Source organism: Sinocyclocheilus anshuiensis, unplaced genomic scaffold (genome assembly GCF_001515605.1).
Source record: "Sinocyclocheilus anshuiensis isolate Anshui unplaced genomic scaffold, SAMN03320099.WGS_v1.1 scaffold1563, whole genome shotgun sequence".
In the NCBI taxonomy this organism is placed as follows: domain Eukaryota; kingdom Metazoa; phylum Chordata; class Actinopteri; order Cypriniformes; family Cyprinidae; genus Sinocyclocheilus; species Sinocyclocheilus anshuiensis.
In genome coordinates, this window is record NW_015552706.1 from 577,462 (window position 1) to 604,521 (window position 27,060).

The following is a 27,060-nucleotide window of genomic DNA, read 5'->3' on the forward strand; positions in this document are numbered from 1 at the left end:
GATTAAACTCATCTGCATCTTAAATGGAGTTTATTTCAAGAACGGAACTTTTTCAACTACTTGGCGAAATGGGAGACCATTTGGACTACCATTTTTAAAGTTTACAACCCGTGTATTGAAAAAAATGCCATTAATTAACAGAGGCCTTCCTCAAGTTCAAACCCAGGATTCCCTTGGAAGCTGGATTGAGGCGGAGCTGCGCTTCTTGCGGGACGTCGTTCAGCCGGCACTTGGGGCGTCACGGAGTGCAACTCAAGAACAAAAGCAGGTGGGCAAAGACAAACTAGCATATTTATGGCAAAATAGAAAAGCTAAAGCAATCCAAGTTATTCTTAACAACAGTAAATACCCAAGTGCACCAGCCTGTACAAATAGCAAGCAATTTGTGCAAAATTATTATACTTCCAAATGTGTGCCCGAAAGATCAGAAAGTACATTAAGTGTGGCGCCATGGACAGGGTCATTAAATCTGGTGCAATATAGTCAATTGAACGCCTCGCTATTTACTGTTAGTGAGGTAGAGAAAGTGATTAGTAATTTACCTAATAATAAAGCAAGCGGATCTGATGGTGTGACGTACGAAACGCTGAAATCTGGTAAAAGCACGTTGTGCCCAGTTCTGACTAATATATTTAACATCTGTCTTGAGAACGGTAAAGTACCAGAAGCATGGAAAGGTGCATTGATCCATCGAATCCCCAAGAAAGACCATATCCCCGACGATCCGTCAACTTGGAGAGATATATCCTTACTACCGACAGTATATAAGGTATTCATGAAATGCTTGCTCTCAAGAATCCTCCCCTGGTTGGTGGAGACAGGAATACTCTCATCAAAACAGAAAGCATATATCAATAGACAGGGAATGAATGAGCACGTCTTTTGTTTGAAAACAGGAATTGATGATTTTAAACATTCATCTGCAAAATTCTTCACTGTCTTTCTGGATTTTCGTGATGCTTTTGGATCATTGTCCCATGGTGTTATGCTTTATGCATTGGATGAAATAAGACTGCCACGGCCGTATGTGGATATGATCGAGGACGTCTACAATAACTCCTACGTTCAAGTCATATGTGGAAGTGCCTTAACTGATCCTATACCTCTCAGGATCGGTATTAAGACCGGTTGCCCCTGGAGTGCTATTAACTTTATACTAGCGAGTAACTCCTGGCTGAAATGGATGTGTCAGTGCTCACCAGCAGGTGTGCGATCTCCAAATCCAGTGCAAGCTTATGCGGATGATGTGGAAATATCGTCACGAGATGAGAGTGTAATTCATAATATGCTTCTTCGTACAGATGACTTCATAAGGTGGTCTGGTTTGGATATGAAACATACAAAGTGTGCTGCGTTTTATGAAAGACGGAGTGGAGGAAATAGATGGTATAGATCAAAGTCTGACAAACCCCTGGTCTTTGCATTAGCACATAAACCTATCCGTCTATATGAACGTCATGAAACCTATCCTTATCTGGGGCATAAATTCAACGTTAGCGGTGACTGGGAGGAACAGGTTACAGAGCTGTGTCATGAATTTACCTGAAGACTTGCACTGATTGACTCTTCCCCTCTCCCCATAATGATGAAGATCGAGGCTATCAGATTGATTGCAACAGCTAAAATTCAACATCTATTTATGAATGTTCATATTCCACAATGCACACTTTCAACACTGAACGATGAAATGGTAAAGCTAGTGAGAAAATGGCTCTGCCTCAATACAACCCGAGATATTATTTTCCAGTCGCGCCGAGACGGAGGTAAACATTGAATGTATTTATACTGCCTCCAGAATAGGTCATCTTCTTAATATGCTGAATAACTACGATACATCTGCCAGAGAGTTGGCACATGAGTCACTTTTTCTACATCTACAGCGGCGCAAAATACCGGCTGCTTCGTGCAACGAGCCCCAGTTTCTTGGATTTAAATTAAAACCGAATGGAAAATTGGACATCAAAACAGCCGGATTTGGAGTACGCTCTGATTGGCTGGATTTAAATGATCTTTGCCAGCGTATAGGACTGCAGCTCTCTTGGCAGGGACCTGACGGAGCGGTAGCGGCTCTAAATGAAAACATAATAACAGACCCGCATATCTCTGCTCTAGCGGTTCTCAACACCGAAAGTGCACCTAGTCAACTATCGACCAACAATGTAAGAGCCTCACTTCTTCACCTCAGAAAAACCCAAAATGCCCAGCACTGGATGGGCTTGAAACTACAGGGAAAATTAGCACTTCTCCAATCGGCTGACCACTCAGTATCCCACTCTGTTTTGACAAACTTTTCAATCTCAGAGGATATTCTAATTTTTATGATTAAAGCACGACTACAATGTCTTCCAACTATGTACAATCTGTCAATATGGTACCCGTCAAATTACAACTCCTACTGTCTGTTACATCAAAATCAACAGGAAAATGAAATGGCTGGCCACATCTTAAATGGATGTTGTTGTTACAAAGGACTGTATGTGTCCAGACACGATTGCCTGGTTGATTTGATTATAAAGGACTTGAAAACAATGCACAAAGACAGTAAGTTTTACCAGCATACTAATGTTGAATTGAATTGGTTTTATGACAACACATTTGACAGTGACTATTTTAAAAACATTCCAAACACTCCGGACATTGTGATTGTAAACAAGGCTTTGAACTCTGTATTTGTCATTGGGGTTGGCTGTTGTTTTGATCTGTTTTTGGATACCTGCTATCTTTCCAAATTGCTGAAATATCAGCCATTGGTTGAAGCCATCCATCAACTTGACTATCACTGTAAGTTAATCACCCTAGTGTTTGGAAGTTTAGGTCATGTGCACAAGAATGTGATTAAAGGACTGCAGTTGAGTGGACTGCAAAAAAGAAAGCAAAAAAACGCGCAAAATTTTGTTCAGTTTCAGCCACTATAGGGAGTATGCAAATATGGAAATGAAGATGTTTTGTCTATCCTTGAGTGTTGAATGTTATAAATATAAGGACTTGTGAATGTATGTTAGCCATGTGTACCTGTCATCTTGCAAACTGACTTCCCAAGGTATTTGGATTCCGTTTTTGTTGCTTGTCTTGTGGATCCAAATAAAATAATAAAATGTGTGTTTGTGTATACTCTATTTATATAAATTTTAATTTTTATAACATTAGTATAATATATTTATGTATGTATATATTATATTATTATATTATTATAGTACATATTGCACCAATTTTTATTCACCATGTATGGCAGACTTTAGCAGACTTTAAAGGGTCCCAACTTCATACTTGTTGAATAAAATATATGCACATTGGAGTCACTTCACATCTTTGCAGCTGCAGATCTTTTGCGGTTGCCACGGCAACGCTGACTTTAGAGGCTGCACAGTGAGTAAGGAGAAATAAAAAAAAGATGAGAGACCAAGATGCGAGACAAACAGACAAAATACAGACAGAAGTACACAGAGAGACAGAGGCAAAAAGAATCTAGGTAAAACCCACAAAAAAGCAAATGGAATGCAAAGCCAGAAACAGTGACAAGCCGGGCTGCGAGTCAGTCAAGTTAGTGTGAAAAACAGGAACGGAACGACTGGAGGAGAAGTCAACAGGATTAATTACCATCTCTGATATCCGTAAACCCTTAAAGGCACATGTTAGTAACCAAACGGGAAATACGCACCGGACAAGTTCTATTAAAGTTGATGAGGAAATGATGAGGTGTTGTGTCAGAGCTGAGGGTGTAAAATATATTCAAGCAACTTTACTTTTAGTCACTGTAGCGGGTGTGTGTGTGTGTGTGAGTGCTGACTGGAACACTTTTGGACCCCCTCCGGTCAAATGTAAACATTCTTTTAGGGCAATGACCATCTCTCTTCATTAGCATTTGTCATGGCTGTTGAGATTAAATTAGAGTGGGAGTTTATAATTCTTTAAAATAACTTGTGCTGCAGCCATAATTGAGCCATGTGTTATGTCAGTGTGTGGGTCTGTTTGCCTCCCTCAGGCATATAATGCTTAGCAGAGAGCATCAAATCTGCTCTAAAGAGCCAAGTAAATTCCTGAATCCCGTGAAGAATCACTGCAGGACGCACATTTAATGCATCCAGCTGTCCTTAACCAACACTTTTGGCTTCGAAGCAACAGATATGAGCCAAATTTGAGATGATGTTTATGCTAATAAAATTTTACCACATCAAGGTAGATCAAAGCAATAAAACAGGAAAACGCATTTGTGCTTTTGCACCGTGCAAAGGCAGGAACTATGAAAGCCTGTGAATTTATTTCTAGTAAATACAAATTTATATCTCACAACTGCAACTTTATTTCTCATAAATGCAACTTTTTAAGACTTTAGGTCTTACAGCTGCAACTTTATTTTTTCTTACAGTTGCGGTTATAGCTCTCAGTTGTGACTATATGTTGCAACGTAATTTCTTTTGTGACTTGATATCACTAAATTGCAACTTTATATCTTACAACTGCAACTTTATTTCTTATAATAGTGACTTTATATCTTACAATTGTGACTTTATTTCTTATAATTGCAACTTTAGATCAGTTTCAGTTGTGACTATATCTAAATTGCAACTTTATATCTTACAACTGCTACTTTAACTGTTACTTTATATCCCATAACTGCAGCTTTTTATCTCAAAATGTGTTTATTTCTTATTTTAAATTTGACCTTCTGTTTCTGTGACCTGTTTTAGGTGGAAACATGCTTTCATAAGAAACTATCTATGTGGCTTTACCGTGTAAAAGTTTGATACCTACCTTTAGTGGTAAAATAGTCAGTGCTGATGTTTAGCTTGGAAATATAAATCAGCATGAAGATGAGGCACAGAAGACAAATATGACACCTTTCCTCCTCGCATGCTTTTTTCTCAATTTAATCCCTTCTTTCTCTGATGGCCCCCACATTCTCCAGCGTTCTTTCATGCATTTCGACTCACTAGTTTACATTATGATAGAGCTTAAATCTCCTGACCAGATTGGCACAAAGCACATCTATTAAATAACAAGAGTGGGAATAGAGCAAAATCCAACACCCACCCTGATACCCACATGCACACACCACACACACATCCATATTCCCACACAAGCGCATGCACACACACAATCACAGTCAAATATAGAAACTGCACATGTATTCTCTACAGCAGCACATGCTCTCGCACTGTGAGAATGAAATGCAAGAGGGAGTTCAGACAGACACCCATCACACGTATAGAACATCCATCGTTCAGACAAGTGAAAATCACTCCCTTTCTTTTATTCTTGAGGTCAAGAGAAGCCCTTGCCAACTGAAAACACCATAATTCTGCTGCCTTCAGACGATGGGAGGAAACAGGGTGTGTGCAGCTGAAGGCCATCTGGAAGAATTTCAGTTTCAGCAAAAATGACCTTGATGAGACTAAACAAGGGTCAAACTCATTTCTCAACACTAAGGCAGAGCTCTTATTCTCCTTTGTCCATATAGGCTCAAAATCACAACTGAGATCTCAATTGTTTCTCCTAAACACTAATGAGATTACATGGAGAGTAAATGGAGACTTTTGCTTAAATGGACAGTTCATCCAAAGATAATAAAAAATCTGTCATCATTTCATGCTGTTCTTTATGTCTTCTGCACACAAAAGACATTGTCCAAACAACATTTTCAATGAACCCCTTTGACTTTCATTGCCATTTCTCAAACTGTGCTCAGAATTGCCAAGATAGCAAAGTTTGTGGTCAGAAGTCAGAGATTTCTGTATGAAATCTTACATTACAGTGGTCTTCCGCATTTTTAGGGCAAATCTAAAAATAAATTAAAATAGAAATTATTATATTTATACTTTTTATTTTTAGATATAATATTATATTATATTATATATTTCACTAGAATGGCGTATGTCCTCATGCCTTTAACGCCAGTCTCCATTTACACTGTTTGACCTGAATTGTGGTCTTTCTGTACTACACTACTTTCTCCACTAGATTACGTGTTGTTTCATGTGTACATCCAGAGTATATAGTCAGATCACTTCTTTCAATAGGTTATGCATGTTATATATGTCAACATGTTTTTATATTTTATTTATTTTTACATTTTATAAGTTTCATATGATTATATGTTTAAGTCTATGTTTATATATGTTTAAATATATGTCTCCACATACAGCGGATTGACAATAAAGCTCACTTCAACTTAATTAGATTAATGCATTTACATACTTTGTAAACATTATAAAAATAATAATTTAAAGGGGTCATATGATGCGATTTCAAGTTTTCCTTTCTCTTTGGAGTGTTACAAGCTGTTCGTGAATAGATAAGATCCCTGAAGTTGCAAAGACTAAAGTCTCAAACCCACCAAATAATGTTATTTTTAGCAACGTCATATGACCCCTTTAAGATGAATTATAATTAGCCAACCCCTGCATTACAGCTTTTTAACAATTGATACTTAAATAAAACATAATTAAGAACTTCTTCAGGTCTCCTAAAATCCAAAAGAGCATCATTTGAGCAATTTCATTTTCCTCCGAGTCAATATATATATAACGGTTTTTTAGACATGGGACACCTTCAGGTTCGGGGTCATGGGGGTTCACGCTCAATAAACGGCTGTCAGTAAAAAGGGATTGGATCGGATGTTGGTCAATGTAGATTGTAATCAGCTGGAGATCTCAGATTGGGATTTCAGGAGAGCGTAATGGAGAGGACCACGGTGGCGTTACATAAACCATGACAGACATTCCGTTACCATGGAAGCCTTATCACATCTGAACCCCCCACTACCCACGCATGCTCTCCTTTCTCTTCCTCATGCCGTCTTTTCTTCATCTCTCCCTCGCTCACGTTGGTGCCTTTTGGCATGACGCACCGTGTGTGTGCATTCGTGTGTGCTTTGAAGGTCTCTGTTCATTCTCTGAGGCTGTATGCGCTTGTTCTTCGTATCTGCTTTATCTCGACCCCCCTGCACAAAATCTGTCCATTCTGGGAGGCATTTCACCCTTCAACTCCCACCTTTTCTTTGGATCGCAACACAAAACACCATCATTCACATGCAAATCTACTCTGGCGGGCCGCCAACTATAAGGAAATACACAAATGCCACTGGAGGACCGCCGTTATTCCTGAAACAATCCTTTGAAATGAATGCTCGTGGTGAAAACTTCCCATACAGTTTGGAAAGAAGAAAGCAGGTGCAAATGAAAATACATGTGCTATGCAAGACAAAAGCAAGAAAGAGTCCATGTCAAGCCACCAGTCTAGCACAACACGTGACTCCAAACAAAAAAAAAAAGAAACACACCTTACGGCCTGTAAACTAAAACAGAGCTTGCTGAATTTAGAAGCGCACCACTTTTTTTTAGGTCTAACCCAGTTCAAACTGGCCCCAGGAAAGACTGTTCCTAGATCAGGACTCACAAAAAGCATTTTTAAAGTCTGCTCTCTGGCCAGATGGGAGAAATTATTTGAAACCTCCGCGACTGCTATTACATAAGATGAAAATGAGAGAGGCGTAGTTCTAATAGCTGAACAACATCAGTCCAAGATGTGCCCACATGAAAGCACGACACAACAGAACCCAACAAGACTACCAGTGAACAACACCCATGCAAAACAAATCAAACCCACAGCAGAGGTAATGGATTAATTTAGCACCGCATGTGCACAACCTTTGAACCTAGCTCTCAAATTGTGCGATAACGCTGGAGGCAGATGGTTGATGCTACTATTACAGGTGCATCTCAATAAATTAGAATGTCGTGGAAAAGTTCATTTATTTCAGTAATTCAACTCAAATTGTGAAACTCGTGTATTAAATAAATTCAATGCACACAGACAGGCGTTGTGCAAATTCTCTTGCAGAATTTATTGAAATTGAATGTGTGCAGTTTTATCACATCATTTCTTCAAAGATATTACGCACATTCAGACTCTAATTTATGTATACCATTCAAAAGTTTAGGGTCAGTAAGTTTTTTTTAGATAAATTAAGAAATGTTTCTTAAACAGCAAAAACCAACATATTAGAAAGATTTCTGAAGAATCATGTGACACTGAAGACTGGAGTCATGATGCTAAAAATTCAGCTTTGATATCACAGGAATAAATTACATTTTATAATATTTCCAAACAGAAAACAGTTATTTTAAATTGTAATATTATTTATTATTATTTTGAGCAAATAAATACGGACATAGTAAGACTTCTTTCAAAACTGTAAAAAATAAATAAAAAATAAATAAATCAAAAATCTTAATTCAAAAATTTTGTCCAGCAATGTATATTTATAAATTATGCTGGTGGGGAAAAAAAGAAAATAGATATTATTGCTTAATATTATTTTTCCCTGTCCATACATGTCACATTTTCAGTGACAACAATAATAATAATAAAAAAAATCAAATAATGTGCACTGATGAATCATAAACAATAAAACCATTTAGTAATTAAGAGAATTGGGTAAAATGTCATGTCCTGTTGTTTTTAAAAGTTTATCACACACCTTAATGCCATATACACAGTAAATATCCTCAAGCCAGCCTGTGTTTGTACAACACTAGATATGCATGAACTTTATGAAAAATGTGTCACTTTCTGCCTCCCATGGCTCTTTTTCCTGCAGGCGAAGAGAGATCACACACCCAGCCTATCGTCACAGCGAGAATGGCCCCAATACTTAAAAATAACATCTAACATGTTTGATTAATATGATCATCAAAGCTAAAAGCTCCTCTATGGCTCTGTTTCTAAATGGTCCTGTAAATAATCATCGCCCTCCTCCACTATAAAGAACTAAAAGAATGAACTTCATCGCCATTATAGTATGCAGTGATTGATATTACTCATCCCTACGCTCATGGCTTTCTGCATTACTGTTTATGCCTGTCATCTAAAAGCATGAGAAGCTGCACGAAGGGTCTGCTTCTTCTTTGGTAAACTGTTCGGATTGGAAGGAGGCTTTCCATGTGCGACTGCTTCTTGGTGGGATTGATCACTGTGTGCTAATCACATCCTTCTCTCTAGCAAGCAGGAGGCTGTTTTCAGGCTATTATTAGGGCTGTCGGTCAAGCCACTGATCCGGGAGCTCGAGGCCATCTGTGTGTGCGCGTGCACGTGTGTGTTTGACTGTGCAAACTGCGTGGTGAAAAAGAGCAACCTCTGCTGTCACTTCAAAGGGGCGTCACGTGGCGCATTTGCTATGGTTTGATTCAGCCTCTGACTCGCAGTGACTGCAATGCTGTTTTTGTAATGCAGAATGAAAAGAGCGGAGAGCGAGAGAGAGAGAGAGGGAGCGCTTCAGAAGTGCCGCCTTATAATCGCTTTCAAAAATTGTGTCTATGTAGCCCGAGTGTGATATTCTCCACTAACATCAGGGCATGAATTATGGGGGGTTTGCAAAGAGAATATGATGCTTGACCTACCCAAAAGAAGGTCAAAACAAAATGCTTATTGGTTTTAAATACAATATGTGCTTCGTCAGGGTTTTCAAACGTCTTGTGGTAAATAGACCCTCGCAACCCGAAATAGTGTTCATCTGATGAGGTAACCATAGCAACAGTGGACTGCTTGTGCACTTTCCTTAGTTTTGGATTGAATATTACCACACACACGCACACACACATATGCATGGATATATTAAACGAATCAAGAGTGACAGTAAAGACTCAATAAATACTGCTGTTGTTGTTGTTTTACTTTGTATTCATCAAAAATTATTCTATTCGTCCTGAAAAAATGTATCAGAGTTTCCACGAAAATATTAAGCAGCACAGCTGTTTTCAACATTAATAATAATAATAATAAATGTTTCTTGAGAAGCAAATCAGCATATTGGAATAAATTCTGAAGGATCATGTGACACTGAAGATGGGATGAATGATGCTGAAAATTCAGCTTTGCCAACACTGGAATAAAATAGATTTTAAAATATATTACAATAGAAAACAGCTATATTTAAATTGTTTAAACAGTAGTGTATATATATACATACATATACACAAATATATAGCAAAATATGTTTAAGAGTTGGTTAACATACTTTACTAGGGGCATCGAAGAACAACTTAGCCTGCGCTCAACATATTTCCAATTCAAAAACCTCACAATATGCCCTAAAAGTTATTGCATAATTCTAACACTTGCTTTCCACTTATCCCTCTGTTCCCTCCATTTATCTGGTCTTCCTACACCTCCACCTCCTCCGAGGGCGCCAGTTGCCATGTGAACAGGTGCTGAGACTGAGAGAGGCTCCTTCACACAGGAGCATTTGTGCGAAGAGGACTAGGAGGACCCAACATGCTCACACAAATATCCATATCATAACATGGAGAAAATAGCATCCAAAAACATTAATTTGGAAAAATATGTTTCTCCACCAAATTCTGAGGCAGCACTACATGTATCCTGAAGGCAATCCCAGAATGCACTGTGCCGAGCTCAGAGAAAAAATAAATCCAAGATGGTGGATATATTTCATGCAACACAGTCAAATATTGATTAAAAAGTTCAATACAAATTAAAATGAAATATTTTCTCCTACATTTGGGAACATTTTCAGAATTTTGGCTAATGGCAAGGTTCTTTCAAATTGATGAGCAAACATTCATCCAGAAATGTTATCAGAATGTTTGTTGAAAGTTATCTGGACATTAATAATGTTCTCAAAATGTTAGCACAAAAAAAGTAATTTATACATAATTCATGGAATGTTTTTTCTTTTTTTGTTGTTGTTGAAAAGTTTTAGTTGGATGTTCATCTAATATTTCAGAATGTTCATAGAACATTGAAATGTAATGTTTCTGTAATATCTGTAAAATAATACCATAGAATATTCCCTTAATGTTCGCATAACCAAAAAACTTTTTTTTTTTAAACATTTAAAAAGCTGGACATTTTGAACGTCCACAGAACATTCAGAAATAACGTTTTCATGACTTAATTGGAACGTTAGCAAAACGTTCTTAAAACATTTTTGTGGTAGCAACAACAAGGTCATGGGTTTGCATTAACTGATCAAATGTGTACACTGAATGCAACAAAAGTCATTTTATATAAAAGCATCTACCAAATGCATAAATGGAATGATTATTAGAGAATAGCATTGCTAGATAATACCAAACTGTATTGGAATCAACTGTGAGCTCTATTTGCTCAGTGAGCGTTGAGTTTTAGCAAAAGTTACCAAAGTTGTCTATGCAGGAACAGTGCAAACGAGTCACATATATCACACAATATAACAAGCACTTGAAAATGCCCTACTGTATACTACCACCCCCTCCACAAACACATCAAACCTGCAGCATTAACATACATCAAAATAAACATACTTAAAAAGCACAAAGTCAGGGTAGACACCATAGCTTCTCTTCAGCAGAGAGCTGCCCAGGTGCATGGATAAGCACAAAATGAGTGGGCTAACCATTAAGGATCAAGACGAAAGGGGGGCGAGAGGGTGATAGACGCAGAACGAGAGAGAGATATCTCACTTTTCCTTATGATGTTATGTAAAGCCCTGCAAAGGGAGGCCAGTGTGTGGGCTGCCATTCCACTCTAATCCCTCACTCTTTTCAAAAGAAAAAATAATGCCAGCATTCCTCCTACACAAATACACTCTCTCCGATTGCACTTCTCTCTCTCCCTCCATGCATTTATTTCTTTCTCCACACTTGCTCTCTTGCTGAAGATTCTTTAAAACACCCTCAGGATAGTTTCGGCCCACAGGAAAGCAGCACATGGAGAGTGGGGTGGTCCTTATACAACCAGGCCTCAGTCCAGATACTACCTATATCTCTATTTGCCTTCATTTGCTTTTGATGAAAAAGCAAATCAGATATAATCATTCCAGAAGAACTCTTTTTGCATATGACTACAGAACTGTTTGAACCAGTCATCTGAGCTGCAAATGCCATCACTGCGGAACCACAGGAAAATGACGTCATGAAAATGCTGATTGAGACACCACAAGAACGCACGCAGTCCCGTACCTTCACTACCAACAACCTTGAGATGTGAAAGGCTTTTAAGAGTATGGCTGGAACAAAGAACACGTTTTCATTCATTATTTAAAAAAAATAGAGAATGACATTTGGCTTCATTCGTGGTTTTCACACATGCATTATTCTGCCTGTGCGGATATTTAGTGATGACAACACTACTTGAGTGAATTCACAACGCAAAACAGACACCGCAATCAGTGTGGTAGTCCGATTACAGAATGTTGGTTCTTTTTAGGGAATCAAACACAGTGCAATGAAAGTTGCACTGTGCATCAGGACTGATATGCAAGTTGTCGAGTCCTGAACGAGTGATTCATTTGAATTGATTATTTTTAGTGAATCAAAAACACACAGCACAAACTGTGCAGTCTGATTCCCAAACTTATGACTCTAACGAACCGGTTCTTTTTAGTCAAATGCATATCAAACTCTTATAACTTACAACTAACTGTGAAACTTAAATCAGTGTACTCACTGACTGGTTGATAAAACAATGCGATTTACAGTGTGAGCAGTATTTTATCAAAAAAAAATATATATAAATAATATATATATATATATATATATACACACACACACATACAATATACACACACAAAACTAATTTTAAATGGCCATCAATGTAAAAACAAATGCTTTTTGCAGCCAAATAGTGTAGAGGCTAACATAACATTCCGAACCTTTTAATGAACACTTCAGTAAAAACATTAACGCATGAAGGTACAAGCCTCTCCCCTCGGCAGGTAAAAGTGGAGGAAAATTTCCCAAAATTGGCAACTACCACCACTAACGAATCACATAGCCATTACACTGCTCTTGCCCTGCCCACTGGAACTTTGTTCTGACACGCCAGCCAACAGAACTACTGTTGCCTCTGGCTCACAACTGGAAGGGCTAAAGGTAAACAAAGTTATGTAATGATCAACTTGCTAATCTCGTTTCAGTGAGCCCTACCAAATTACTCCATTACACACTAGCAGTCATTACACACACTCAATGAGGTGTCCGTGCACATTCCAGAGATAAAGCTGTTTTGTAGGTGTGCTGTCTTGGAAGAGCACTAAATAAGGTTCCTGAGAATCCTGGATTCCACATACAATACCCAAGATATACAGGTAATAAAAGTATATATAAGTACTCTAAAAAAAATATGAAGAACCTTTGACATCTATGGAAACTTTCTATTGCACAAAATGCTCTTTATAGCGGAAAAATGTTCTTTAGATTTTTTCAAATGTTCTCCTTACATTGGTTCTTTTAAGAACTAATCACTGAAAAGCTCTTTGGGGAATCAAAAACGGCTTTTCGATGGCCTTTGGAACCATTATTTTTAAGTAGAAGTACATATACTTAGTTTTTGATATTTCAAAGAAATTAAATTCACATTTTCACTTGCAGTGATGTGATCCAAAATGTAGATGCGTCTACAAAGTGCATCTGTCTACAGTTACTCATTCAGTCAACAGCTGGGCTGTTTGTCTTAACGCTGATGAATTGACTGTGCATCAGAACTGATATGCAAGCAGTGTCTTATTTCAGTGTGTTACCTCTTGACCCTGGATCAGTGGACTTCCCTCAGTCTGTAATCCACAGTCACTCCACTGACAGCAACACTAGATGAGACAAATTGCAAACCCATTGTTGGCTAATCCAGGATTAGTGGCACTTTTTCAAAATTTCCCGGGCCGCGATAATAACAAATTGCAGAGAAAATGTCAGTCTTATCTAGAGGCAAGGCATCCCCCTTCACATAAAAAAAATAAAACAGGTTGAGAATGAGGCCAAATGTCTCAGTATGTGACATGAAATTGAAATCTCTCTGATCTGTTCTAGATATAGAGCAGAGGTTTGAGATAAATTGCTTAAAATCGCCTCCAAAGGAGGAAGAGAGACATGAGCTGTCAAGTGCACAAAATGAATGACAGTTTAGGTGGAGACATCAGTTTATAGGTTATCAAGGGCTCACATAGAATGTGTTTTGAAAAGAAATTAAGCATGTTGAGTGAACTTTTGATTCTTAATCATTAATGTAATATTTCAAGCCACATTTACAAATTAAGGAAAGTCAGTTTTGATGCAAAAATCCAACTAAAGGCTTCAAATTCTGCATGTCCTTCAAACACCATGGGTTTTTAGCTTTTGCTTTATTACACATACAATCTACCTCAATTCAGCTTGATGTGCGCAAAACTTTTCCTCACCTTTCTACTATTCACACAGGTTGAACAGTCCAAATAAAAAATAAAAAAACTAACCTATTCGTCATCATCATTTACCTTATGATCATTTACGGGACATTTTTACAGTAATCGTATATCCTAATAACGCATTGAACCAAGGCAAATGGTCCATCTGGTCATCGATTTTACATCAAGCATAATTCTCTCTTTACGCACTGGCATACTGTCGAAACCCCTCCAGTTTCCATGGTTACTTCACAAAAACACTCTAATGCACATGTGCAGTGCGAACTGCTGCACTACGGCTGCAAAGCATCACTGTCAATGAATGTGTGGGAGGGCCATTCTTCTTGGCATAAAAGTCCTGGATCTTACAGGAACAGGTAACATGTATGCACTTGTTAAAGACACCCCATTCCCATCACTACACATCACAGTTTGTCATTTCCCTGTAAAACGTCCTTTGTCTGAGACTACAATAGAAATCCCCTCACTTGGTACAGGAATTGATTCGTTCCTGGTGTTTTCTGCATACAGGTGCTCAGTGCTGTATGTGGGTGTCAGGTGTGGGTGGTAACGGCTTGACGGTTAATGAAACATCCATAACACCAATTTGAGGAAAGACACAAAGGAAAGCACCATGGAAACATTTAACATTTTCTTTCGCTTTCCCATAGCCCAGGAAATAACCAAGCGCCACCCTGTTTGAAGATATTCCTCATGCAGTCAGTTCTTCATTTAGTGATTGGATCTGTTTTTGACAAATGTGAAAGCATTTTGTTTTATGACATTATTTGTGACCTTTTGATGTGACCTTTTAAATGTTGTGAGTGCTCAATGAAACTCACGTTTTACGACTAGCTTTGACTGCCTTTCTAGAATACAGTGGAATACTGTCATGCCACATTTCGGTGAAATAACGAGGGTATGAAATTAAATTTCCTCAGTTTAAAAAAAAACATAACTTTGTTTAACTGAATTAATATCTCATGGCATAAAAATTACTTTATGGATGTAAAGATTATGCCTACAATCACATAGTTAATGTTTGGTGTGAAACTCAAATTGTGTTGTTCATATGGTCCAAATACTGTCTGTATGAACTAATTATTTTGTAATAGCAGTGACTAACATCTGTAACCATATGGGATAGTGACTAAAGTAAATTACAGAAGTGCTACCGCATTATATGATGTAACAGACAACTAGTTGTCAAGTGTGATTCCGTTTACACAGCCCAGGTTTCTGAAAATGCAGCTGTGGTTCCATTCTGGTTCGACACTTATAATAATTTACTCCAAAATACACCACATTCCCAAAGTAAAATGTTTTGTCCTTTTTTTTATATTGATTTTATGAAGTTAAATTGTTTTTAACGTAATATGTCATCTTAAAAACATTTTGTTGCATGACATAAAAAGACAAAAAAACTACAATATGTGACAAAACGGCCAACAATTTAAAAATCTTGTATAAAAGTTATGGAGTAATTCATTAGCAGACCTAGCATTGTCTGATCTGGCGATACATTTTCATTAAAAATAACAGCGATTCACGATGTAATTGTGTATGTCACTTTCTTTGTAAACATACGAACACGTACGAAAAAGTAATTTATTCACATTATACTTGGGAGTCATACAATAAAATGTACGTCTCCTTTAAATATTCATAAACAAATATGTAGCTGATACTAAACATTTTAAAACGTTTACAAATGTTTGAAATATTTTCGGTCCACTTTAATCCAACTTCAGCTTGGATTACATTATATCAACATAATACTGATTATTAGCCTACTATTGAAATTGTATGCAGTTGTAATTAATGTCTGCGCTAAATTCGTCACATTCGTGCAAACGATAAAGGCTAAAAATCTTGTGTGAATATTAAAGAGAAAGTGAATTTAACGTGCAAAATAATAGCGGTTATCGCCAAAAAATAGCGATCAGTTGATAATCGAGACAGACCTCGCGAAAACTATTATTATTGTAACCCACCACTACAACCGTGCGCCGTAAACGGTCACCATAGCAACGCACTGAGACGATGTTACAGTATTCTAAAACGAACGAGCTGATCTTCAAAGATCCACCAAGAAAATCTGTCAGTGGAGCATGAACGTGGGGAAATGGACTCGTCTCACCTGTGCAGTTGGCGTACCGCTTTCCTGCCACACTATCCAGCAGCGCCAGCGCTAGATTGTCTGGAGTGTCCGCGGGAAGCGGGGTCCAGTTCGTGTCCAGACTCGCCTCTGAGCTCTGCTCATCGCTGGACAGCGACGGACTCCTGATGTCCGCAGTGGCGGAAGGCCAGCACGGCGCTTCTTCGGTCTCCGGGCTGAACACCTCCCTCGCCGGGCCGCTTTCGGGAGACGTCTCCCTAAAGAACGGCACCACACGGGACAGGCTGGCCCGTCGCCTGGATGCCCCGGTGCCGGTGGCCTTCTCCCCAAATCCACCCGCCCGAGTGAGTGCATTGGTCTGCTTCTTTAAGAATTTTTCAAGAGGCTTCATTCCAGCAGGCATTTTGATGACAGAAATCGCAAGAAGGCCCTGGGTTGATCCTAATTAATACTCAATAATGAACACTGATGATGACCGTATGGACTTGAGCGTCTACATCATAGCTGGATAATGCTGGATCTCAACTCGGATTGGAAATTGCCTGAAGAAATTCTTCTCCGTTGTGTTAAGGTGTCAAGAATAAAATACGGCCATGTTCAGTGTTCACGTTACACAAGTGGATGCTGATCGAGTCCTTACTACGCTAAGAAAAAAAAAATCCAAACGTATCCCAGGGAAACCCGTCCTCCACTGCAGTCCCTCAGCTCGAGAAGAAGGCTATATGTGTACTACTACCATTGCCACTGTCAGCGAAGCCTTGATCGATGAGTTACTTTGACGAATAATTAGACACAAAATATTAAAATATCAGCAGGTGTATCTTAATAATGCATATAGCCTACATATATAAATCAGTCTCTGCCAAGATGCTGGAGCATATAAATTAATCGTCTACCGAAGGTAACGGGCTCCTGTCGCAGACGAGACGCGCGACTCGATGCTGATGAGGATTTCGTGTCTATAGAGACCTGACCGGTTCAGTTGTAGGCTATCCCTATTTATTTTTCTCTCACGGTACCGAGTGTCTCTGCGCCACGAGTCCGCACAAATTCTGAGCTCCGTCGCTCTCACATACAAGTATAGGCTACACACCCTCTCTCTCTCTCTCGTCAAGAGATATTGCTCAGTTGCTTTGAATCGCAGCAATTGCAGTCACAAGCTCATATACTAACGCCGAGAAACCCACATGTGCGCCAAAGACTGAGCATTTGAATACGCTTTTCCATTTGTTTTAATCATCCGGGTCAAAATGTGACATTAGTATCGAAATATTGAAGAATTGTTCAACTATTCACTTTATTGCTGGCAATCGGTATCTCTTAACAATACCACTTATACACAGTGTTGGGGGTAATATATTACAAGTAACGCAAGTTACGTAATCAGATTACTTTTATCAAGTAACTAGTAAAGTAACGCATTACTTTTAATTTACATGAAAGCTGTGTGTTTGTAAGAAGCAAATTCATTCAGGATCCGTTGTTGAGCAAGTGATGTAATGCTACATTTCTCCAATCTCATCTACATCTTGGCAGGATTTAGAGTGAGTAAATTTTCAGCAGATTTGCATTTTTTCGGTGAGCTATTCTTTTAAAGCATATATCTGCATTTGGTCAATCGTTCAATTTTGATGAACCCAGATTAACTCATTCAGCTGGGGTTAGATCTTCTTCCACACGTCATATGTGATGACTGTGCACTGCAAAACCTGAGAATGAGTATTCCCGCCCTCTGTGACATCTCACAGACAAACGTGCTGAAGTTAGGCAGGGTGAAATGCACTTTAGCTACATCCTATATGATCCTTTTGAATTTTGAGCCATGTGTGTGACTTCACTCAGCCATGTCTGCGAGCTCAAAACTGCAGGCTGTAAAAAACCGCTGCTGGTATAAATAGCTCTGCGTCAGTAGAGGTCCTCATTATCACCATGGAAATGAGAGTGAAACCATGCTGCAGAGAAGTGGAAATCACACATCGGGTGAACCACTGCAGTCATCCGCTGGTCACAAAGCTAACAAACACACTCATTCTTTCCAACTTTATACACTTATCTATTCTAGTAAGTCTCCCGGTTAGTGGCTTCCCCCGGTTTATCTCACCGCAGGTCATCCCTCGTTTTATCCCACTTCTACCTCTGAGATTTCTGTGGCCTTTTGTATGAGGAAGTACACAGCATTAGGCCCGCTGTCAGATGTGGATGTGTGTAAGTGTCAAAAGAATGACACGGTCAAGTGTTTGTCATGCCGTTTAGTCATATGAGCTTCTCTGAAGATGACTAACATAATGTTAACATGCATAGTCTTTGACTTCATCACAAGAACCCCCACAACAACATTAGACTTACCATCAAAGTGCTGCAAATGACTATATAATGTTTTCTGTGCTCTCAACAGGAGAATTTAGGGGGTAATGAACCCTTAAATAAATTAACTCTAAAGCCAGATGAGGTCCTGCAACTGGGAATGACATGAATGGATGTCAAAATTAGGAATGCACAGACACAGAAAATATTTATGTTATGAGCAATAACTGATTGTTATATATATATATATATATATGTGTGTGTGTGTGTGTGTGTGTGTGTGTAGGTTTCATGTCAAATAATTAACAGACTGAAGCTTAATTATAGTATGCCATTTTTATGATTCAAAGATACATTTGTCTTTTTATATTTCATACTAATTATAAATACAGATAAAAATTAATCAAAAATACATGTCTTTTTATATTTCATACTAATTATAAATACAGATAAAAATTAAATACACGGTGTGTGTGTGTAGGCTATATATATATACTACATATTTAATTTTTATGTGTTTACAACTTAAAAAAACATTTTCAGTCTGTGTGTGTGATAAGAAAATAGTATTATAGTCTTTATTCTTCAAAATTTCATGTCTAATTGAATGTGTTACTTGCCGTTTCTTTGTACTTAATTGTGACATTTTCTAGCAATTTCGGAGTGAAAATTGTTTCTACTTCATTTTTTTTTTCATTGTACATATACAGTAGGTTTTTACACTTACATCTTCATTCGGTAAGCATCAGAACATAATGTAAAAAATGATAACCTGGCATAGAAAAAGTGTTTACTGTTTTTGACTTGGGTGAAATTATCTTAACATTATCTGCTTCCAATATCAGCTTTATCATATTTATGTTCATAGCTTAAAAAGGATGCAATTGGCCCAAAACGCATTAGATATTGTGTATCCTTACTCATAAAACTTTTTGTATCTTTATATGTGTGTTAGTTTCCTCCTAGAAATCCAACAAAAACAAAGCAGCATTTCCACAAAAGCAAACAAAGTCATTACCATGGTAATTCCATAAGCATATTTGTCTTTGTAATGAACATGACTCTCTAATATATTTGCCTGGCAGTGAAGCCCACCAGTCCTTGTGGATACATAAACCCACCCACCCACACACACAGATGATGGATGACCTCAGCAGCATAACACACTTGCCCTGGAGTGAGGAGAACAGAGCTCACATCTGCGATGACTCATTAAATACATCCCCCACCCCTCCATGCTGTCACAACGCCATCCTTATGCCATGCGTTATCGTACACAACACAAACACACAAGCACTAGTGCATAAGCTCACTATGTTGTCATTCTGCATTGTGAAAAAGAGCCTGTAATATATTGTACAGACAAACACAACAAAACGTTAATGTCCTTAGTCAGAATACTGAGACACTCAGCCTTTTATTTTCACAATCCCCCACCCCTCCATGCTGTCACAACACCATCCTTATGCCATGCGTTATCGTACACAACACAAACACACAAGCACTAGTGCACAAGCTCACTATGTTGTCATTCTGCATTGTGAAAAAGAGCCTGTAATATATTGTACAGACAAACACAACAAAACGTTAATGTCCTTAGTCAGAATACTGAGACACTCAGCCTTTTATTTTCACAATAAACAATAGATCAATCAGGTCCAACATTCACACACATTAGACTAGACTGGGAACCAATTCAAATCCAGACAGAACCCTCTCATGTGGACACACACTCACTCTTTTATACACACACATGCACAAACAGAAGCTCAGATGAATGCTTTACCCCTCTAGAGTACAGGGTCAGTCGTATGTGTGGACTATTTATGCCATAAGGAGATTATCTTTAACTCATTAAACAGACCCACTTTCAAGCACTATGATACAGAAAGCCCCCTTCTCAGCCCTGATACCTATACACATTCAAAAACATCATAAGGAGGAAAGCAGTTTGTCTTACGTCAATGCAGACGCCCTCTAGTTGGTCTGGCAGATTAAGATGGTAATGTGACCCCTGAAGAAAATTTTCAAAAACATACTTTTATGAAATTACTTTCACTGTGATCCTCAGGCTTAAAGCATCATTTAGCTCGGCGTCATTTGGAAAGTGTCACTAGATTGTGCTGCATGTCTTAAAGGGGTCATAGGATGCCCATTTTCCACAAGTTGATATGATTCTTTAGGGTCTTAATGAAAAGTCTTCCCACAGACAGGCATCTGAGATCAGCTCGATTTGAGAAAGGGGAAAACATTTAACGAGATTTAAAAAAAAACACTGGGTGGATTTTTATCATTATAGGGTGGTTGTGTACACACACTGCCAACACACATTTCAGTTCAAACAACTTGTAAAAGTGCATGTAGCATCCTATGACCCCTTTAATGTGTAAGACCTGACACCACCAGATAGGTGACTTTCATTAAGAGCTAGATAGAAATCTTAACGATTCCGTTGAATTTGAGCAAGAAATATCTGGAAAATAGAAATGCAATTCTGTTGTCAAATGCTGGGATCATAAGAGTCAATTGTTTGGAAATTGGACTTCACTGGTCGCACTGTATGTCTTTGATACACTAAAAAGAACAGGCGGAAGAAACATTTGTGTGAAAATCAGAATTTACTGGTCATGTTGTATGTGCTTGATGTACCAAAAAGAACCCTCTCAAAAGAGTCATTTGCTCAATTATCGGACTCCACTGGTCGTGCTGTATCATGTTTTCGATTCACTAGAAAGAACTGGCGCAAGAGTCATTTGCAAGAAAACTTGATGTGTGTGTTTATCACGCTGCATGTGTTTGATTCACTAATAGAAAGGGCTCATAAAAATGGCTCACTTGCGTATCAGACTTTACTAATCGCACTGTATGATATTTGCTAATCAGTAATGCAGGAAACACTTTTGAGTATTTTAATGTTTCTTCCACATTGGTGGACAATTGCATGTACATGAACCGTTACTGGAACCGAACTTCATGAAATCATTTGGGTCTAGTATTTTTTTAAATGCTTATCAAGTTCCCAGCACTAATAATAATGGGTTTTATCTTTGTATATCGTTTTAATATACAAAGAGACAGAAAAGACTAGAAAGAATAAGTGAGACTCTTTTTTTTTACACAACAATTGCAGAGAACAACGGCACATTAGACACACTCTCTCTTGCATTCACCTAGGGATGCATGCAGGTTAAAGCAATTTCCTTGGCTGTGATATCACACCTCAGTGCTGCACTCAGCTGTGAAGAGAATGTGAGAAAAATACATCATGAACATATAAAGTGAGGAAAAGGAAAGAGAGAAAATCAATCAAAAGAAATGACAGCGTATATGGGTCTCAGACATCTGAGTCAATTTTTATGAGTCTGTATGAGTGAGCATCTTTACTTGAGCATGACACACACACACACACACACACACACACACTTCTCATTATACAGACACAAATTTTGTCTCAATGCATGGATGCTTCCAAACAACTCCCATGAATCATGCGAAAGTTTAATGACACCCACATAAACACACACTCCTGACCCATGCTGGGGGATGGGGACCCAAAATGACATCACCCTGAGAGACAGGGAGCTTTGTTTGGTTACTGTCACTCCACAAAGACGCCAGAGGGGGAGGCCCCACCTCGCCGATGTGCATCTCTAATACATAACAAAGGATGAGAGAAGAGATACTGTTAAATATGCGGAGACTGCCAACTTAAAGCATTAAAAATGCATTGGTGACAAAAGCTTTTAAAGAAGGTTTGCTAATTGTGCAGACTTCATGAGTTTTAAATGGGTGTCAAATTTAGGGCAGTAAATTTAACTTTTAGGGCTTTTTCTGGGTTCTTCAGTCTTTTTGGATCCAAAGTTTGGGTTCGGTTTAGGGTCACTTTTGCTGAAATCATGATACATTTTTTTTTCTTCTATTCGTTTATAAACAGAAATTTGCACAAATCTTACAAAACTGCGCAAATCAGAACAAAAACAAAAAGAAACTGGATGTTGATCAGAAAAAGAATAAGAATCTTGAAGCAAATGAGGCCCATCCTACATAGTGTTTACTGCATGACATCTTGGAATGAGTTTGGGCTTGTGACTCTAAAAGAATCGGTGATGTGTGTCAGGTTTGTGCAGGTCATTTGCGGCCTGAAGCCATAAATCCGGTCACATTTCAGTGAACTCAGATGCAGCGTACAAACACATTTAGCCACGTGATCAGCATCCTTCATGTGCTGTGGGAAAGCATTGCTGCGAGTGTGTTTGTAAACACTGCATCAGTCTGACTGGAAATATATCAAGGCTTATTGTCTAGCCAAAAGAAATGTAAAAAAATGAAAAAGGGACCCTTCAGAACCTGAGGCCCACATTTGGCTAGTCTGTGCAAGTCACTGCTGCTCCAGAGAGACAGAATAAGAGAGTTTCCATACATAACAGATGAAGAGAGACGAGGTCAGCTGGAGAAGAGGGAAGAGGGCTTGCTTTATGCATGTGGGTTGCTGTCAGTGAAAGAGTGGGAATGGCTAGATAAACAAGAGGAGAGGGCTAAAAAAACAACTTTAATAGTATAAATCTTGATTTTTAGATTGTTCGAAAATGTGGATTGTGCTTTCCTGTGCTAAATGATTGCAAGGTGTTGCTAAGTGGTTGCTAAGGTGATATTTAGGGTGTTCCTGTGGTTACTGCTCAAAGTAAAAAAACTGCAAAGTCTCTTTAATATTTTGGTCTCTATATGGCTTTTCACACGACGCTTAACCCTATCGTCATTCTAAAGCCGCTTTTAGCCCAGGGTAGAGGGACGTTTCACACTTGTTATTTAGAAGCAGGGCTAGCACCGCTTTTTTGCCCAGGGCCAGGGATATGAAACCCCGCTCAGAAGCAGGACAAACTTGTGCATTGTGAAACGATTCGGTGCTAGAATGTTATGGCTAGACGCTTAGCAACAGACACCCAATTGTATGCCTCATATTCACGTGTGTCGGACAGTCACGGAAATGCCGCAAGTTGTATAAACAGTAGTTTTCGTGTTTGAGGGGAAAATGGTCAAATGGTGACGGAAAAGGGCGTCAGTTGAATTGAGGAAGAGACCGTTTCTTTCTTATGGAAGGCAGATGGCGCCAAAAGTCTTTAAATGGAACGCGTGAAATTTGACCATGTCAACACACACTGTTTGTCTGTATTAACATGGCAAATTTGGATGTGTTTCTTTTGTATGTGTAGACACGCACATACTGACCCTGTTAAGGCATCAGTTTTCACCACATTTCTTTAGTACTTGTAAAGACGCACGGTTTTACTGTGTTAAGATGAGAATTAAGACTTTTCTACCTGAGAAAGAACGTTGAACTAAACAACTAAAAAGGACATGACAAATCATAAGACTGACATAATGTCTGATGTTTGCATACATGCATACAAGTGTACCATTATGACAACCTTCATGAATAAACATGACATCTGATGTGGTCTATACCAATGTACCATCGCATCACATGCGCAAATATAATCTCAAATACAGTAACTTCATTGGCTGCTGTGCATGTTGTTGTATTAATGCAGACAAATAGTCTGCACTGACATGGTCAGATTTCACACGTTCCATTTAAAGACTTTTGGCCTCATCCACCTTCCATACATTCTTACCTTTATAGTAAGAAAAGTCCATTCAGGTAAAAAACCTGACAGTACAGTCAGCAAAATAATATGAGTATGCGCAATGCTAGAGCCTTTACGTAAGCAGGACGCATGCTGCGTTCATCCAATCAATGACGCTGACACTGCAAATATGCAAATAAGAACATTAACCAGGGTTTAGGAATGTACAGTGTGAAATTTCAGATTATAAATACCCAAGACTAATTGTAAACCCTATAAAGTATGAATAGTGTGAAATGTGAAACAAAATAACCCAGGATTTTGTTTCATCCAGGGTTTAGAATGAAACCCAGGGTGAACTATTTCAAGTGTGAAAACACTTTTTATGTGTCGGGTCCCTCCTTCAATACAAATGTAGGATTTTCTAGCTTTTTTTATTATCTGCGGAGTAAAAATCATGCTAGAGCATTTTTCCTCAACAAGCCGCACAATTTGAGGTACCATTCAGAATAGCTTAAGTCTAATACTTAAGTTCATCAGTTTAAAACAAATCCCCATTCATTAATATGACAAATAGTAGTTAGGCTATGATTGCCTTAGCTAGTTTTATTCATATATGTGCCCTGGGAAGCTAAGATTGAAATAAGAAATCTAATAATACAAAACCCTCAACTTCCTGTTTCACCCTTTCAGCAGTGACACAGGACTGTTACTCACCAATTCACGTTTTGTAACATGAACCTGTAAACAATGGTGTAGGTATGCTCTACCCAATGTGCTTCACAAAAGAGTGAATGCACTAGACTTAATACTTCTATAAGTAGGTCAGTGAGACTATGAGCAGTTTCACCGTTCCTTTCAAGTGTTGTGCATAATAATCACATTATGATGAGTCAAGAGGCAGAAGAGGGTGTTTTTTGGTAGGCTGTAGTCAAGAAGATGAATGCAGCAGCCATTGTTTCCAGCAGGATCCACACTTGTTAATTTGATCATTTATAGTATAATTGGTGCACCAAACTGAGTCACTTTGCAAGTGAGATTGGTTTGGTGAGGCAGCTGATGGCCTAAAGAAGCCGAGTGTGAATACAGAAGCACTCAGAAGTGAGTTTCACACTCTGGTAAAGGCCATGGGTTACTCTGAGCTGAGACTATTTATAGTCTTCTAGTGAAGACAAAGCTTTTCAAGTTGATAACTTCATGTACATGTACAGTACAAGTCAAAGGTTTAAACACACTTGTTCATTCTTTCTCATTCTTTTGTTACTGTTTTCCACAGCTTAGAATAATAGTAAGATCATCAAACCTATGAAATAACACAAACAGAATTATGTGAATTTTGTAGTAAACAAAATGTCTTGTAAAAATGTAAATATATATGTATATATATTAACTAAGTTAAGAAGCTAAATGTTTCATTAAAATGTATTAAGTAAAATGTAAATGTAATACAAACAGTGATTATTTTAATTATTTCACAAAAGCATCATAAACTGTACATTAATATGGTAATATGCTATTATAGGCCAGGCGACAAATTCATCACTCAGTATATGAACCAGTCTCTCTGTCCACCAAAGGGTTAAAGACCCCTGCTTTACATTAAAAGTACAGTATTTATTAATATTTTGAATTAACTCAATCAGAATATTTTTAAAATTTTAATGTACAATTAAACGCTGATTGAGAGGTCCAAACTTTTGACTACCTTATAACTCATTTGAGAACATTTATATAATTAATCAATCAGTCAAGCTGAATTATAGCTGAAGAGGGTAAATATATATAAATGAGGAAAAATTCAGCTAGTGCTATATTTATTGTTTGGTATGAACACTGCTGAGATCAAAGTTTTAGTGTGGAGTCCCAGTAAGAGGAGAGTGACAGTGCAGCAGTGAAGAATAAAGACATTAGTTCCCCCAAGTGGACATTTTGAAGCACTGACAGTGACAGTTAAACCTGACCTCATTTTTCTGCCAAGTCTGTTGGTTTGGTTTCACATTTTACTGCTGAAATAATCTATAATTAAGTCTTTCTCGTGCATTTTAAAGACCGGCTATGCATGTTTACTGGTGAACATAAGCAATTTAAGACGCCTGAATTTGCATGCACGTTATGCATGGCCTCTGGAACAAAAGTTGTATTTTTTTATTTCTCTAAATAAGAGTTGCAAACGCGGCAATGTCTCGTTAACGACAATAAATCCAAAGCTAAATGTCAAATAAACTCCAAGAATACCAAAATTATGGCTGCAACTATGGCTCTCATACCGGTTGCAGTGTAATTTTGAGGCGCAAGCGGCAGCAGCGGTGCGTTCCGCCGCTTCAGTCACTCCCTCTTGGCAGGGTTGCACGCGGCAGAAGGCGACGTTTCGCTTTTGGCAAAGTCAGAGTTTAGCACACAACTACAGGCGGCAACGCAGACAAACGCAGGGTCGACCATTCTCTGTGTTTACAGACTAGAATGCTTTTTACCACTACTAATATTGCTCATATTTCATCTCTTTGCAAAATGAAGACATTTGAAAAATGAAGCAAAATGGAGACATTTATCAGACGGGATAGCTGAACAAAAGACAAAGACCATGAAGCAACAGGGACAACACTTAAAACTTAATACAAAATAAGTTTGTATTATTATATATTGATAATTGTTACGGACAATATGGCTGATATTAAAAGTCTAAAATTATTGTCTAAAAAGTTAAAGAAATAAAACAAAACAAAAAATGAATTTTACTGTTTAGAAATTAATGACTTTATAATAAATCATTTTAAAAGCTACAAGTAAATGTAGGCATCACACTGTAATACACAGCATAAAAAAATAAAATTAGCTAAAGATGACATCCTGACAATATTATTAAATTACGATGAAGGTAATCTAAATGTAAAAAT

General features: G+C 38.1%; 1 protein-coding gene across 1 annotated transcript in view; it reads right to left on the reverse strand.

Annotated features, from left to right (window-relative positions):
• LOC107667751 (rap guanine nucleotide exchange factor-like 1) overlaps positions 1–17,354 on the reverse strand; it is a 46,747-nt gene extending 29,393 nt beyond the window's left edge. Inside the window, exon 1 of the mRNA XM_016459469.1 lies at positions 16,299–17,354. Within this exon, the coding sequence (XP_016314955.1) occupies positions 16,299–16,680 (382 nt within the window). The 5' untranslated portion in view covers positions 16,681–17,354. The remainder of the gene's footprint in view (positions 1–16,298) is intronic.
• Between the last annotated feature and the right edge of the window lie 9,706 nt (positions 17,355–27,060).